General features: G+C 57.4%; 1 protein-coding gene across 1 annotated transcript in view; it reads left to right on the top strand.

The window, feature by feature from the left end:
* The window catches only part of DRD2 (dopamine receptor D2), a 57,716-nt gene extending 43,060 nt beyond the window's left edge, over positions 1-14,656 (top strand). The window contains exons 2-8 of the mRNA XM_081799456.1: positions 1,983-2,298; positions 6,028-6,137; positions 7,174-7,310; positions 8,635-8,825; positions 9,722-9,808; positions 11,370-11,697; positions 13,208-14,656. Of these exons, the coding sequence (XP_081655582.1) occupies positions 2,014-2,298; positions 6,028-6,137; positions 7,174-7,310; positions 8,635-8,825; positions 9,722-9,808; positions 11,370-11,697; positions 13,208-13,401 (1,332 nt within the window). The 5' untranslated portion in view covers positions 1,983-2,013 and the 3' untranslated portion in view covers positions 13,402-14,656. The remainder of the gene's footprint in view (positions 1-1,982; positions 2,299-6,027; positions 6,138-7,173; positions 7,311-8,634; positions 8,826-9,721; positions 9,809-11,369; positions 11,698-13,207) is intronic.
* Positions 14,657-16,110: the final 1,454 nt, after the last annotated feature.

The raw sequence follows: 16,110 nt of genomic DNA on the forward strand, positions 1-16,110 counted from the left end.
AGTCCAGTCACTTCACCTCCAGGAGCCTCAGGCTCATGGTCTGAGTGCTTGTTTCTTTTAATTCTTTTGCTTGGTTTGATTTGTAAAGTTCACAATCCTTGAGAGTTTACCTGGGACGGCCACACATGCATCATTTTACTTTATCCTCACGACAGTAATTGCTATCCCCATTTTGCAGGTGGGAAAACCGAGGCTCAGGGAAGCCAAGTAGTCTGGCCCAGATGCCGGAGCTAGTAAAGGTGGAGTTGGGATTGGAACCCGGGTTGTTTGGTCCTCACCCTATCTTACACTAGTATCTCTCATGCTAGAGTACCTCCTTGGTGGGGCAAGATTTGCTGATGTCTAAATTCCCGCTCTGCTTGGTGTTGCGTGGGAGCTAGCCAGACGGCCCCCGCTTGTGAGTGATGTCGGCCCCAGGTAGGAAGGGTGCTGAGGACACAGTAGGGACTGGGGCTAGCTCTGGGGGTTGGAAGAAAATCCTACACCAAGATATTAGTAGGGTCTACAGGCATTTAGTTTTTCCCATTCTTTCTGTAACATTAATCTATTACATTTGTATCAGAAAAAAAAAAAAGAACTATCTAGAACTATCTAGAATAAATACTGAATTAGAAATTTAAATGCATGAGGCCTTTCCAGCCTTGGGTGAAGGGACTCACTCTTGTCCTGCAGAGAAGCCAGCACACAGACGGATGAGTGCTCACCCCCTAACCTGCCCTGACCAGCAATGCTCACATTTGCTATCTTACTTGTACCCATGATTTTAAGTCCTGGTTGAAGCTCTTCCCCCTCCAGGAAGCCCTCCATGAGCACCCCAGCCATGCCCCTGTGCATACCCTCTCTGATTTCTGAGCACCCACTGTAGCGGCCCAGTGGCGGAGTGGTCACCGGACCCCTGCAGGACCAACTCACTCCCTCCCCAACTACTGGGCCTGCCAACAGCTGACAGTTTGAGATGCGCCTACCCTCTTGGCAGGTGCCCACTTGAAGAGAGATGCCTCTCTCAAGGTCACACCTTTTCCCTGGGCCAGCCCACGCCCTGTGACATTATGAGAGGGGACACCTCTGCAGGTTCCCTGAGGGGGTCACCTGAGGCCTTTGATGGGACTGCAAAGCAGCCCAGCTTGTCCTCGGCCCAGTCCTGCATCCTGCCCTTCTCTGCAAGCCTCCGTCCTGAGAACAGTCCCCAATAAGTTCCCTGCATGCTAACTTCCTCCTCAGTCTTATTTTTGGGGATCCAACATGCAACGCCCATGGTTCTCTTGGGCTGTCTTTCTCTTTTGCCTCTTGTTCATCTGGTGGCCTATCTTTATAGCTACATTTCCAGGGCAGAGGGCTTTTCTTCCCAGTTGGACTCACAGAGCCTCTGACTCAGTTCAGCAAACAACTTACTATCTGCAGATCCCAGAGAACAAGAGAGTATGCTCTTTTATTTGTTCATTCCATGAAGAAGATGAGGCATGAGCAAGATGTGGTGTAACCTTAAGATGCTTACAATCCAGTTGGGGGGGGGTGGGAACAGATACACAGAGGGGGTGTGTTCCAGAACAGAACTCAGGAACAAAGTGGGACCCCCCCCCCCAAGGAGGGAGGGAGGTGGTCCAGCCTAGAGCACTTGAGATTGGGTTCCAGGGAAGGAGTCTTCTGTGCAAGCCTTGCTTTGAAGGACAGGTAGGGGCTAGGGGGAGGGGAAGGGATGTTTTCCAAAGACTTTTCTCATTCGTAGAGTTGCGATAATATTTACAAGCCTCTGAGGTGGTTTTGAGGATAAATGAGATAATATATATATCATCCGATATGTATGTTCGAAGCAAACTATCAAATCCTCTGTAGGTGTATGAAGCGACATCATAGGCAGGCTCGGGATTGTGAGTCTGGTTGGGTGTCAAGAAGGGGCGGGGTGGGCCAGACAGGGAGCCACAGAGTCTCCATGCTTGGCGAGGTCCTCCTGCTCACTCCCTGTGTCTATTTTCCCTGGCCAGAGCCTGGCCACCCAGTGGCCCCACTGCCCCGATGGATCCACTGAACCTGTCCTGGTATGATGATGATCTGGAGAGCCGGAACTGGAGCCGGCCCTTCAACGGGTCCGAAGGCAAGCCCGGCAAGCCCCACTATAACTACTACGCCATGCTGCTCACCCTGCTCATCTTTGTCATCGTCTTCGGCAACGTGCTGGTGTGCATGGCCGTGTCCCGCGAGAAGGCGCTGCAGACCACCACCAACTACCTGATCGTCAGCCTCGCAGTGGCCGACCTCCTGGTGGCCACGCTCGTCATGCCGTGGGTCGTCTACCTGGAGGTAGGTCTGCATCCCGGCCTTGAAGGCGTGGCTCCTCCCTGGTTCCCACCAACAAGTTGCCTGGTGCCTTCTCCGCGGGTCTGGCCTCTTCCTCCACTCTGGGCTCAGTTTTTCTCCTGATAAAATGGGCTGCTTCTTCCTTGACAATCCCAACTCCCGGTTGGAGAGTGCTTACTAAGGGCCACGCCTCGTGTCCCGTCCCCTGTATGTGGCGTTTCCCCATGTGGCCCTCAGGGCAGCCCTGCGAGGTCACTGCAACACAAACATCCTTTCACAGGTGGTGAGCCAGGTGGTCAGAGAAATCACACAGCTGGTGAGTCCCAGCTGGAACTCTGGCCCCAGGTTGGCTCATTAGATCATGCTGGAAATGGGAGTCCATTGAGGAGGATCCTCAAGGAAGGGGGATGTTCATGCTTCTAGGCCGGAAGCTTCCTGTTCTCTCTTCCCCCTTCAAAAGCAGGGGCGGCTGCTCTGTGTGCTCTGTGTGCTCCTTATCCCTCCCCTCTCCCCCAGTTTGGTCTAGTGCCTGTGTCTGGGACCTCCAGGCAGGGGTGTCTGTGGGCTGTGCCGCAGGCCCTTTGCTCAGGAATGTCAGGGCTCGTCCGAATAGAGAGCAGGCAGCCCCCGCTGTGGTCCAGGCACTGCGCCAAGCATTTTGCAGACATAGACTCCACACCCATGCTAATCCTGGAGTTGATACTATTCTCAGTTTACAGAAGAGGAAACAGAAGCTTTAAGAAGTTGCCTGTCTTGACAGGTTGCACAGCAAGGGAGGAACGACTAATGCAGGAGTCCCTAAGGGTGGAAGCCCCTCCCGGTGGACACTTTCCAGAGCTGACAGGCGGATGTGGGAGGGTCTGAGGGCTTGGGTCCTGGATCCCGCCCCTTTCTCGGCCAAGGACTCTGGGGTCTGGGAACGGACCAGCCTATCAGGGAATAGCCAAGGCTAAGGTCCCTCAGATCGCTGGGCAGGTACCTTCCTGCCTGGGCAAGCGAGGGGCTTACCTTTACTACGGAGGCAAGTCCCTGGCTGGGAGGGAAAGTTCTTCCGTGTTTAAAGGAAAACATGAAATTTTGTAGGCTTGAGCAGAGGAGACATCTAGGAGAAGAAGCTGAAGTGGGGAGGGGAGGCTGGTCCAGAGTGGTCCCTCTCCCTGTCTCCCCACCTGGGGTGGGGGGGGGCGGTCCCTGTGCCTCCTCCACCTGGTGCTCAGGATCAACACTCCCCTGGGTTCCTTTAGCACAGCCCGAATGGGCTGGAACATTCAAAATGGATGTTAAGGAAGGAGAGCCAGGGTCACTTGTCTGCATTTTGGCCTCACCGCCCTGTGAGGTGAGGGTTTACCGTGTGCATTTTCCAGGTGGGCAGATGAGATTGAGAAGGGGACAGGCCAAGGCCACCTTTATTCACTCATTCGGCAGGTACTGAGCCCGGCCATGTCCTACAGCATCTTCGGGGCTTGCCTGCCATCAGTGAAGACCCGATAGGACCGTTGTCGTGCAGTCTGATGGTGGTGACAACGGAGCAGTCCCCACGCGGGGTGTGGAACCCGATGGGGGGCATGTGGGGACAGGAAGTCTTGCAGGAGGCAGTGATGCTTCCAGAAGAATTATCCAGGGGGCGGAGCAAAGCGCTTGCACTCCAGGCCGAGAAAACAGTCGGCAAAGCGGCAGAGCAGGAGGGCGTGCCATGGGCTGCAGGTCTGGGGGGCAGTGGCCGTGTCACTAGCCTCAGAGGTTTGCTGTCCCCATGGATGGAGACGACACATCTCAGTGCCTGACACAGCGCCTGCTAAATGCGGGCCAGTTATGGTTAGGATTTCGCCGAGCCAGCTCCTGGCTCAGCTTCATATGAGCAATGAGGTCAAGAGGTGGTGTCCAAAGGTGCCGAGACACAGCCTCGGAGTTGTACTAGCGAACCCGGGGGCCGGTCCTTCCTCTGCCGCTAAATCACTGGGTCGTCTTGGGCAGGTCCACGTTCCTCTCTGACTCCAAGCGTGTCCCCCCTTGCAACGATAATCTCTCCTTTCACGCTTTATGTGCATTTAGTCGGTTTTACATAAGTATCCCCTCTTTCAACAAGCTAGATGGTCCTTCCCAAGACAGGTCACGAGAGAGCATAGGATGTGCTACCCGAAGAACTCGCTTCAACCCCAGCCCTGCTGCACACTTGCCGAGTGTGAGCTGCAGTTCTCTCACCCATGAGCGGGTATAGCAACCCTGTCTTGCGCGAGCGTGCGATGCCCACATGCCCACGGTAGTGGGGGTGGCTGCTGACAATTTCTCTTGAGTCTTTGAGTCAGGTGCCCCCGGGACTGTGGAGGAAAGTCCTCTCTTCTTCTGTGCTCCTAGAAAGGCCTTTGGGGTGTAGGGACGGAGAGCTCCCTAAAGGCAGGGACTATGCCAATACTGTTCACCACTGTACCCCAGAGTCTAGGACAGAGCCTGGCATGTAGCAAATTGCTCGTAAGTGTCTATGGGAAAGAGGGAAGGAGGGAAGAGGGCCGTGGTATCTCAGACCTAGATCCCCAGGGACATAGAAGCAGCTCTGAAGTACTAATCTAGGGGGGCTTCAAGGCGGAGGGTGGACCAGGTGGGCCTCGGGCCCTCCCAGCAGTGCCTTAAAGGTCTATTCTATCTACACCCAGAAGTTCCCCACCCCCATCCAGACCTGCCATCTTGGGGAGCCCTGTACTGCCATGGGGGGGGTGCCCTGGTGTGGGCCATGTGAGCCCAGAGAAGGCGTCTCCCTATCTTCTGGGACAAGCTGCTGCATCTTCACGAAGTCCGACAACAGCAGCCACCGCTCCTGTCACCGAGCTTAAGTGCCAACATTTGGTTTCACGCCTGGGAGCAGAAAAGAAAGGGCAGCGCGGAGAATGAGCGCGTCGTCATCAGCCCTGCGGCCGAGCTGTGCGGGCAAAGTGGGTGCTGCCCTGCCCCAGGCCCCGGGGGTGGCTTTCCAGCTCCTTTTTCTCCTGTTGGTAGAGGTCCAGGATGAATCTCCATGACCTGATTCTGCTCAGGGCCAGAGTGCTCCAAACTTCCAAAGTTGCCCCGGGCCAGCCTGCTGTGTGAGTGTGAGTGCCTGTGTGTGTAAACAGGAGGTATGGGAGTGTGTGTGTGTGTGTAAGGGAGTACAAGTGTGTGTGAGGGGGAGAGGGATGCGGGATGCTCTTGTCAGGAGTGGGCCTCCTCATTCCCATCATACAAGGATATGTGGGTATAGCACTCCTCCTTGCCCCCGCCTGGTGTTCCCACAGCTCGAGCCCTGGTTTCCCATTCTTCATTCTCCAGGTCTGACAAAGAGCAGCACTGTTCTCTCTCTTCCGGAGCCATCATCCTCACCGGCCTTGGGCAAGTCACTGCCCATTTCTGAGGTTCAGTGTCCCCATTGGTGGAATGGGATTGCAAGCTGATCGCAGATCATCTGTTTTACAGATGAAGGCTCAAAGTTGAGGCACTCGGTAGAAAGTTGCTCATCTTTCGTCTAGCCCCGTTCTTGGCTCAGAGGGGCCTTATGTGTCTAGGAGGAGAGGGGACCAGGGGCAAGGGCCTCAGACTCCCCCTTGCTGCCCCGCTTCTCCCCCCAGACCCCAGCCGGAGACTCACAAGACCCCCGCAGCTGCCCTCTGAGCCTGTGGCCCAATCTGTCCCAGGAGAGCCAAGCTCTGGGGCCTAAGCTCATCTCCCCCTCTGCTGCCCACCCATTCTGTGCTTTGTCCCCAGGTGGTGGGCGAGTGGAAATTCAGCAGGATTCACTGTGACATCTTTGTCACTCTGGACGTCATGATGTGCACGGCAAGCATCCTGAACCTGTGTGCCATCAGCATCGACAGGTGAGCCCAGCCAGGGCGGGGGAGGGGACCCAGGCCGGTCACATGTCGGGCTTCCCCAGCTCTCCCGCAGGGGCAGGCTCTGTCTATGAAGCTGTGTGGCTGGCCGCGTGCCTGCGGGTCCATGTGTTTGTGCATGCACGCCCACGCGCGTGTGTGCACATCCATATGCAGATGTGCACACGTGTGCAGGTGCACGTGTGTCTGGCGGGGGGTACAGGCCGCCATCCTACAGATGGCGATGCTCCCAGGGTACCCAGACAGCGACCGGTAAGGAGGAGAAGGCTCCCAGTTCTGACTGCAGCCCTAGGTCTATCATTTCCCACGTACGTGACCTTGGGCAGAGTGTGCAAGTCCTCACAACCCTGCTTTGCCCAGAAATCAAGGATGATGACACCCATCCAGGCGGGGCTGCGGCGTCTGGCTGAGCATTTCCTGTCCGGCACAGTTACGCGGCCGAGGGGGCCAGGCTGTGCTCACCTTGCCGAGCTGTATTCTTGGAGCCTTTCACTGATTTGCACACGCGGGCCACTGGGCTCCCAGAGGCCCTGTCCCTACTCCCCGCAAGGGGTTCTCCGAGATGAGATGAGCTACTCTGTGAGACGCGCTGGGTAGAGGAGTACGAGCGATTGTAAACGTTACTACTGTGCTTCTTTTCTGACAAGTGGGGCTTCGCTCTTGCTCTGAGGGGCCTGGCTCCCAGTCCATCAGCAGACACTTCCGCCTTCTGAGAGCCCAGCACAGGTACAGTTTCAAAGTACAAAGACCCAGACCCTGGCCCCTCAAGCACCCGAAATCCAAGCAGGGAGACTGGAGCAATAGATAAGAAGGCCCAGGAGAAAAGGGTAGCCAGTCAGCCCCGAAGCTCTTGATTGGGCCTCACCAACGCTGGACGAGTGACTTAAAGTAGGCAGGCTTCGTGGAGGTGACAACCGTCATTCCCCAGGGCTCAGGGTGTCTCTGGTGTGTGCCTGCTGTGGAATGAGGGGTCCCTGGGCCTGCACCCCAGACTCAGGGACCCCGCCCCACGGCCTCGCAGGTACACAGCCGTGGCCATGCCCATGCTCTACAATACCCGCTACAGCTCCAAGCGCCGCGTCACCGTCATGATCGCCGTCGTCTGGGTCCTGTCCTTCACCATCTCTTGCCCGCTGCTCTTCGGACTCAACAACACAGGTGAGGCCTGCCTCGGTCTGCCTGGGGCCCCAGTGGCCCCCGGCGCAGGGCCCCGAGGGAGCTGAGCCCCTGCACAGACCCAGGGACTGAGGCCAGGCTGGGTCTCTGAATTGTGCGTGGATGGGCCAGAGAGGAACAATAGCTCGGGGCACGATGTGGTTGGGGGAGGAGTGGGGGTAGTGAGTCAAGAGGATGTCTGGCCATTTTCAACTTTGTTTATTAAATTGAAGCAAGCCAGGCAGCCGCACAAACCGCATGTGTATGTGTGTATGTGTGTGTGCGCACACATCAGGGGTGATTACTGGGCCCCTTCCCCCGCCCCCCCCGCCCCGAGATGATATCTGTGTAAGGAGGCTGCAGCCCAAGGGCTGGCCAAGCCCAGCACCGACCTGAGTCACCTGGAGCAGGGAACGTAGGAACGAGGAGGAGCTAGGGCAGCGTGCCTGAGCCATGCATCTGAGGTAGACGAAGTGTTGGGCCTGCCGGCGCGGGCCTAGCACTTTCTCTCACTGGGGAGGCCCAGGGATGCAGGTGTACCTCTGCAGACCATTACGGGGCAGGACACAGTGAAGCCTGGCAATCTAACTCTTGTGAGAATTCCAAGAAGCGCGAATAGGGCTTGATAGGCTCAGCCCTTCTGGAAAGGCCCTGAGATAGAGGACAGACATTGGCTAGACCAGGAAGGGAACTTGGAAGCACATTGGAGCCCAGGTGAGTTCAGCAAACAGGACCAAGTTACCCTGTTCCTAAAACTGAAAGGTGGCCGACTTCCCCCAAGCAGACAGGAAGGGCTAAAAGAAGGGTTTACTCTTTTAAAAGAATTCCCTTCTGTTTTTTTTTTTTCCGAACACTCGGGCTCCCCTTGGGTGTTCATGGATGGCAAAACTAATAAAGAAATGAGGAGGGAATAGTTTTTTTTTTTTTTAAGATTGTATTTATTTGCGAGAGAGAGAATGAGAGACAGAGAGCATGAGAGGGAGGAGGGTCAGAGGGAGAAGCAGACTCCCTGCCGAGCAGGGAGCCCAATGTGGGACTCGATCCCGGGACTCCAGGATCATGACCTGAGCCGAAGGCAGTCGCTTAACCAACTGAGCCACCCAGGTGCCCGGGAATATTAATGGAAAAGCTTGGAAGCAGCTTAGCGTTTTGCTCGAGGTTGTGTTTTCCAATCTCTGGTCTACACCGCATGTTGATGTCCGTCTAGCATTTCCAGGCGACCTCAGACACCCAGGCATACTCCCTGTCCCATTGCTGCGCTCAGTCCCGCGGGGAGAGAAAGGCCCCCGGGCTGCTGACGCGGGTCCTCCGGCTCTCCTTCCCCCAGACCAGAACGAGTGCATAATCGCCAACCCCGCCTTCGTGGTGTACTCCTCCATCGTCTCCTTCTACGTGCCCTTCATCGTCACCCTGTTGGTCTACATCAAGATCTACATCGTCCTCCGCAGGCGCCGCAAGCGGGTCAACACGAAGCGGAGCAGCCGGGCTTTCAGGGCCAACCTGAAGGCCCCGCTCAAGGTCCCCAGATCCCTCCTCCCCTCCAGTGCCCCTCCCCCACCGTTTCCTAGGGGGCTGGCCTGTGCTCAGCTGGAGGCGGGGGACGCGGAGTTGGAGGGGCTCCCAGCACCTGGGCAGGGCCGAGTCCGAAGGCTGGGACCTCAGTGGAGTGATGGAGTCTCCAGGAGCCCAGGCCGGGCAGAGCCGCCTGGGAGGAGAAGTCTTTGCTTGGAGATCTCTGTCTGAATGCACCTTCTTCCTCGGCTCCTCTCCTTCTTTTCCCATCACTTGTCCTTTCCTTGCTGTGGCCCCTCCCTCCCTGTCATTGCTCTGTGCTTCCCTCCCTCTCCTGTACCTTCCACGCTCCCTGTCCTCCCCTCCGTGCACACCTCCTCCCTCCCTGGCTCTTTCCTTCATTCCACATCCTCCCCTCCACCTTTCTTTCATTCCCTCCCCACTCCTTATGTCTTGTGAATTCCCCCCTCTGCTCAGCCCTCCCTGAGGAAGACAGTGTGGGGGCATGGAAGGAGCCAGAGTTTGGGGGTTAGACATATCAGCTTCAAGGCCTGGCATGCCCTCCTTTTTGCTGAATGACCTTGGGCAAGTTGCTTAACTTCTCTGAGCCTCAGTTTTCTCATCTGTTCAATGGGTATCCTAATGCCAACCTCTCAGCGTGGTCTTGAGGATTCGGTGTGAGAGAGATACGAGTAAGCCTAGCATGTGCCCATAAAATCGGGGCCTGTTTGTCCCTCGTCCTGCCCGCCATTTCTCCTTGCAGTACCATCCTTCACTCTTGCCTTCTCAGGCCCTCCTACTCTGCCCTTCTGGGAGCCCCTGTGCCCAGCCTGACTACCCCACACTGGGTGTCTGTTCGCAGCCCCTGCCCATCATGACCAGTATACTGGCTCCCTCCACAGGGCAACTGCACTCACCCCGAGGACATGAAACTCTGCACCGTTATCATGAAGTCCAATGGGAGTTTCCCAGTGAACAGGCGGAGAGCGGTAAGTGCTCAGGTCAGGGACCCAGAGCCAGGTCTTTCTGCCCCGAGGGAAACCCACCTGCCATGGTTCTCAGAGACCTCAGCAGCCGGTCAGAGGGAGGAGCACCTCCCAGGCTCCCCCACGTTGCTTCCGCGGAGGCCAGACTCACCATGCTCACCCCACGGGCAGGCGTGCGGCGAGACGGCTCGGCTCTTGCAGGCACAGATAGGCACCCTCAGCACAAGCAGGTGGTTGGGAGAGAGGACTTGGCCATAACACAGTAAAAATAAGAAGCTATTACCGTTCACCGAACACCCACCGTCTTCCTAGTATCTCATCAAATCCTCACAGCGACCCTGAGAGGTAGGTCTTATTAGGCTTATTGATTTTAATTTGACAGAGGAGGAACCAGAGGCTCACAGAGGGGAGGTAACTCACCCAAGGCCAAGCATTTAGTTAGTGAGAGCGCATATTTGAGCCCAAGCCTGTGTGACTCCGACATGCCCACACACCTCTGCTGTTCTTCCCACTTGCCTGTGCTACCTTCCTACGGGCAGGTTCTGGGGCTGGAGGCTGGGCCTGGGGGCGCGGGCGGTGGAGGGGGACGGCGCAGAGCAGCCTCGGGGCTGGTGGAGAAGTGCAGCCTGTACGTGGAGCCCAGAGATGCAGAAGCAGAGCAGACCCCAGGCTCTGCCCAGTGACGATGGTGGCACCAGGGTCCAAGCAGCAGGTGTCCCATCCCCAGCGGGGCCAGGGAGCCCACACAGGGCCACACACGAAGTCCAGGTCAGGTGTCCTCCGGAAGCAGGGCCCCCCACCGTTCACCTGCAGGGCAAAGGCAGGACGCCAGGAAGTCATTTTATGAGATGGGTGCCCAACAGGGACTCAGGACTGGGGCTGGGACAGCAGCACTGATAAACCACCCAGGTGCAGGGCGAGGTAAATACCAGACTGAGGCCCCAAGGCAGGGAAGAACCTGGAAGATGAGTGGACCCCCAGCAGGGCTTCCAGGTCAGCCCAGCAGGAAAGATGGGGGGCCCAGAGGTTAGCCCTTTGGCCCCCGCATCCATCTACAAGGAACACGTGGAGCCCACGTGTGAGTGCTGGTGCAGGTGCCTTGGGCCAGCCTGGCAGGAGGAACAGGGCTGCCCTCTGTGCACTTAGAACATGAGCTCCCGGAGGCAGGCACTGACCATCAACCGGGACCCTATTCCCTGCAGCCAGCTAGGGTGCCTGGCACTTGGCTGGTACTCAGTGCATGTTGCTCAGTCAATAAGAGAGAAGTGTTGGGATAGTAAGCTCCCACAGATGGTTGTGGGGTTATTGAGGCTCCATAAGGATTGCTCTGGGACAGGGGCTGGGGAGGACTCTGCAGGCAGGGACTGCTGTGGGTCCTGGGTCCTATACCCAAACCCTTCCTGCCTCCCAGTGATTATCCTCATTGCCTCTCTGACAGAGTGACCCTGGGGTGTTTGTAGAAGGATAGGAGGATAGGGAAGGGTCAGGGGGGACCAGGTGAGGCTGGGTGGCAAATGCCTGAGAACTTGCCTGGCTTTACCTGGAGTTCTCTGCCTCTGTGCAGGAGGCTGCCCGCCGAGCCCAGGAACTGGAGATGGAGATGCTGTCCAGCACCAGCCCCCCCGAGAGGACCCGGTACAGTCCCATACCACCCAGCCACCACCAGATGACCCTCCCCGACCCGTCCCACCATGGCCTCCACAGCACCGCTGACAGCCCCGCCAAACCAGAGAAGAATGGGCATGCCAAAGACCACCCCAAGATTGCCAAGATCTTTGAGATCCAGTCCATGCCCAACGGCAAAACCCGGACCTCTCTCAAGACCATGAGCCGCAGGAAGCTCTCCCAGCAGAAGGAGAAGAAAGCCACCCAGATGCTCGCCATTGTTCTCGGTGAGTCAGGCCAGCCCAGCTCTGTCCAGCCATTACTGAGGAAAGGACCCATCATTGTGGGTCCCATTACCTGCCATGCCCTTCCTAACCATGGCTGGCAGGCCATGGGACCAGCCCTTGCTCAGGTGCAGGCCACACCCAATGACGTACCCCATTAAGTAGATTCTATAATTATGCTCATTTTACAGATGGGAAAACTGAGGTTTGAAGTGGGTATATGACGTGACCAAGGAAGACCTATGGTTTAAACTCAGGGAGTCTGACTTCAGAGTCTGTGAGCTTGACCAGTCTACCGTAGTGACCCCCAGAACCTCAAGATCCTAGGCAAGTCACTTTCTGTCTCTGGAGTCCCTTCAGCAAGAGATTACCTCTCAGGGTCGTGGTGGTGGCCTGACGATCTGACCCAGACTGTCAGCCAGGCAAGGCTCTTGAATAAAAGTCTCCTAGAAAACCAGATGATGAGTCAAAACACAAGGCTAGACTGATGTGGGTGGTGGGGAGCAGGAGGGGCTGGTGTACTCGGCCATCCCCGTCGCACCCAGGGTAGCACAGGACACCCTTCCACACTCACCTTCCCCTTGGACCTCCAGACTATCCTGTGACACGAGGGGTACAGGTGTTACGACCCTGCTTTTGTGAACGCATGCACAGGGTCCCAGCAGGTTAAGGGACCGACCCTTGATCGTGTGGCTGGGGGTGACAGAGGATGGTTGGAGTCCATGGGCTCTCGCTGCAGTGCTGGGGACTCTCAGGGAGCCTGCGGGGCACGGTGTGCTCACGATGCCTCCAACCGAGGCTCCCACCGGAGCAGCAGGTCCTGGGTCAGTCAGACAAAGCCGGTGTGCAGGACGTCAGTCTGGGTCAGAGCATCCCAAAGCAGAAATTAGCAAGAGGTGTCTCCAAGGGCTGGGGGAAGGCATAGCAAGAGCCGAGCCATTGGGGGACCTCGCTAGACTGGAGTTCAGGTCTCGGCTTCGTCACTCATGAGCGGGGTGGCCTTGTGTACACCACAGAGCCTCTGGGACCCTCAGTGCCCTGTCTACCCCACAGCATGCTGGAGCCTAAGCGAGAGGGTATCTAACTCTCCCTTTTGTCCCTTGGGCTCAAACTGGGCATTTCCCACTGCAATAACCAAATGCTCCACTTCCAGCTGCTGAGGAACACTTGTTCTCGAAAATGGCCAGAAAGTAGAGTAAATATTTCCATTTCTACTGACTTGTGTCCGAATGTTAACCTCATGGTTTGTTTTCAAGCCCATTATCCTTCCCTGTGGGCTAGCTGTTATTATACCCATTTGACAGATGAGGAAGGTAAGGCCGAGGGAAGTAAAGTGACCTTCACTGCAAACAGTGTCAGGGACAGCTCTAGAATCTGAGACCGGGACTCCTCCTGCAGTGCTCCTGGGCCAGGGCCTGCAGCACCCAATCCGGGCACCCACTGAGTGGGGACCTTCCCCGCCCAGCCTCCCCCGGGCCCCAGGGGCCAGCCTGACCGCTGCCCTCTCCCCCAGGCGTGTTCATCATCTGCTGGCTGCCCTTCTTCATCACCCACATCCTGAACATACACTGTGACTGCAACATTCCGCCCGTCTTGTACAGCGCCTTCACGTGGCTGGGCTATGTCAACAGCGCCGTGAACCCCATCATCTACACCACCTTCAACATTGAGTTCCGCAAGGCCTTCATGAAGATCCTGCACTGCTGACCTGTGGCCCACCTGCACGGCAGCCCGCTTCCCACCTCCCTGCCCGGGGAGCCGTGGACAGGGGGCGGCCGGGCGGACTAGGCCTTCTCTCTGCCCCGGCAGGCCCTGCAGTGTTAGCTTGGCTCCATGCCCCTCGTGCTCGCACACCCTCACTCTGCCAGGGTAGTGCTCGGGAGCCAGGCGCCGTGCCAGCCCTCAGGCTGGACCCCTGGCTCAGGGGCAGCTCAGAGAGCCCCCCCCACCTCGAGGCCCTCTCGCCTTGGCACCAAAGATGCAGCCGCCTTCTCTGACCTTTCTCTGGCGTCCTGGGGTCGCCAGGGCCGGAGGCAGGGCTCAGAGACCGTGCTCTCTGTTGGGTTCGGCTTGGTCCTCACAGGCCGATGCCGGGGCGGGCAGTGGGGAGGGATGGACAGGTCACACCCCACAAGGCCATGCCCAGGAAGCCAGAGCTCCTGCCAAGGCCCCAGGCAATGCAGTTCTGGGAGACCCATGTAAATACCAGACCACAGGGTGAACCCCAGAGGAGTCCAAGCCAAAAATCTTCACTCGCTCCCTGTCCTGCCCGACAGGAGTGGGTCCTGCCCGGCCCCGCTCCAGCACCCACATGGTTTCCGTACCTGCTGAGGGCAGAAACCCAGGTCTTGAAGGGCCCCAGGGACGTCTGTGGGGAGAGGAACCTCCCCCAAGCCCACTCTGCTGCCTCCTGACAGACTCGGCGCATCCTTTCTCGTAGCAACTGTTGGGCCAGGCTGGGAGCAGGCAGGGAAGGCGGGCTTGTGACCACATCTGGGGCCTGGGTTGGGGTGCTGGAGGTTCTTTGGGGGGCTGCCTCCTGCCACACTCTGCCACAACCCCCCTCTTCTTTCCCTTTTGCCTCTTCTCTCTCCCTTTCCCTTTCCCTTCCACTGTCTCCGCCTTAGAGGAACCTGTGGCGAGGGGGCTGCCGAATACCCCTTGGCCTGGGCTGGCCCTGCCCTGAGGGAGGAGGGGAAGCTGCAGCTTGGGGGAGCCCCTGGGCCCCAGACTCTGTAACATCACTACACATGCTCCAAACTAATAAAACTCTGATAAGAGTCACATGCGAGGCCCCTTGCCCGCCTTTGTCCTCCGTGGCAGGCGTAGCCGAAGCCCCCGTGTGTGTGCTGGGATCAGAGTCAGGGAGGCCTTCTGCAGCCCCCTCCAGAAAAGGGTGACGCTGACCACAGCCACTAGGCTGGACACTGGCGGGAAGGAGGAAAGGAGCTGCTCCAAGGAGGACCAAGGAGAAGTTGTGTGCGCCAGTGTTTCCCCTCGTCCCGGTCCTCGCCTCCTGAGTAGACAAGAACACTCTCAGCCCTGCTCCCGGGTGGTCCTGAGCCTCAACTGCCAACCAAGAAGGAAGATGAGAAAGTTCCCAGTGGGAATCCCACAGCACACCCGGGGCTCCCCTGATCCCTCTGTTGGGAAAACAGGTGGTCCCCACTTCCCCCCTCCTCCTCTCCTCTGAGGATCCTGAGCCCGAGTGGCCCACCAGGGCAGAGAAGGCTCCACAGAAAAGGTGGCCTTCCAGGTGCCGGCTGTGTCTAGGTCTGCCCCTTGCCCTGACTTCTGTCTCACAGCAGGACCCCCTTCCTCTGGAGCAGGCTGGGGAGGCACGGAGGCCCTGAGCGACATGGCCCAGGGGGTCCTCCCTTCTCTCTCGGCCTCCATCACCGTCATAGCTCCAAGCTTTCTGGGGCCACAAATTGGCACTGCCCTGAAAACAGAAATCTGGCTTTAAAAAAATGAAATATAAATCAACCCGGTGAAGGAGGAATATTCTTCCTACCTTGAGAATAACAGCGATGATGACAAACAAGGTGCTGGCACCCACGGGCTCAGGCTCTGGGGAGCTGTCAGGGCATAATTTGCATGCTAAATACAATATTTTTAGCACCAAAGTTTGGAGCACTTAACTTGCCCTGAACACTTAATTATGGACTTTGATCTTCTCCCTGAACCTGCACGTAGTGCTGAGCCCTGGGAGAGGCTCCTGTCCCCAGGAGCACCCAGATCCTGCAGGCTGGGCAAGACAGGCCCCTGGTCCAGCTCAGGAGGCATCTGTATAACTCAGTGACCACCACCTGGGGAAGGTGGCAGACCCTCATGGGGAGTGAGAAAACCCCGGGGACTTCTCGGCTGCTGATGCCCACCCCAGAGCCAATGCACACACAGGTACGCACACACACACCACACACTCAACCGATGGAAGATCTTGCCTCGGACGGAAGCTTAAAAGCTCATCTCATTGTTAGAAATCTTATGAGGTCACACAGGTTTCTCAGCTGTGGGAATTGGAAGAGATGACAAAGAGAGGAGAGAGAGAGAGGATGGAAGGAGGGAGGAAAGAAGGAAGGAAGGAAGGAAGAAAGGAAGGAAGGAAGGAGGGAAGAAGGAAGGAGGGAGGGAGGGAAGGGAGAGAAGAAAGGAAGGAAGGAAGGAAGGAAGGAGGGAGGGAGGGAAGAAAGAAAGGAAAGAAGGAAGGAGGGAGGGAGGGAAGAAAAGGAAGGAAGGAAGGGATGGCAGGCAGGCAGAGAGGGAGGGGAGGCAGGCCCGGCGCAGTTGGCAAAGGGCGCTGCCTTGGGAAGGGCGCTGAGGGCAGGGGAGAGGAAGAGGGCAGGCAGGGGCGGGAGGCGGGGCGGGGAAAAGTTGCCCACAGCTGTCATGAAGCTTCAAGGCTTTCTGCCAGAC

This window comes from Leptonychotes weddellii, chromosome 11, assembly GCF_054177405.1.
Source record: "Leptonychotes weddellii isolate Sample4059 chromosome 11, ASM5417740v2, whole genome shotgun sequence".
NCBI classification, from domain to species: Eukaryota; Metazoa; Chordata; class Mammalia; order Carnivora; family Phocidae; genus Leptonychotes; species Leptonychotes weddellii.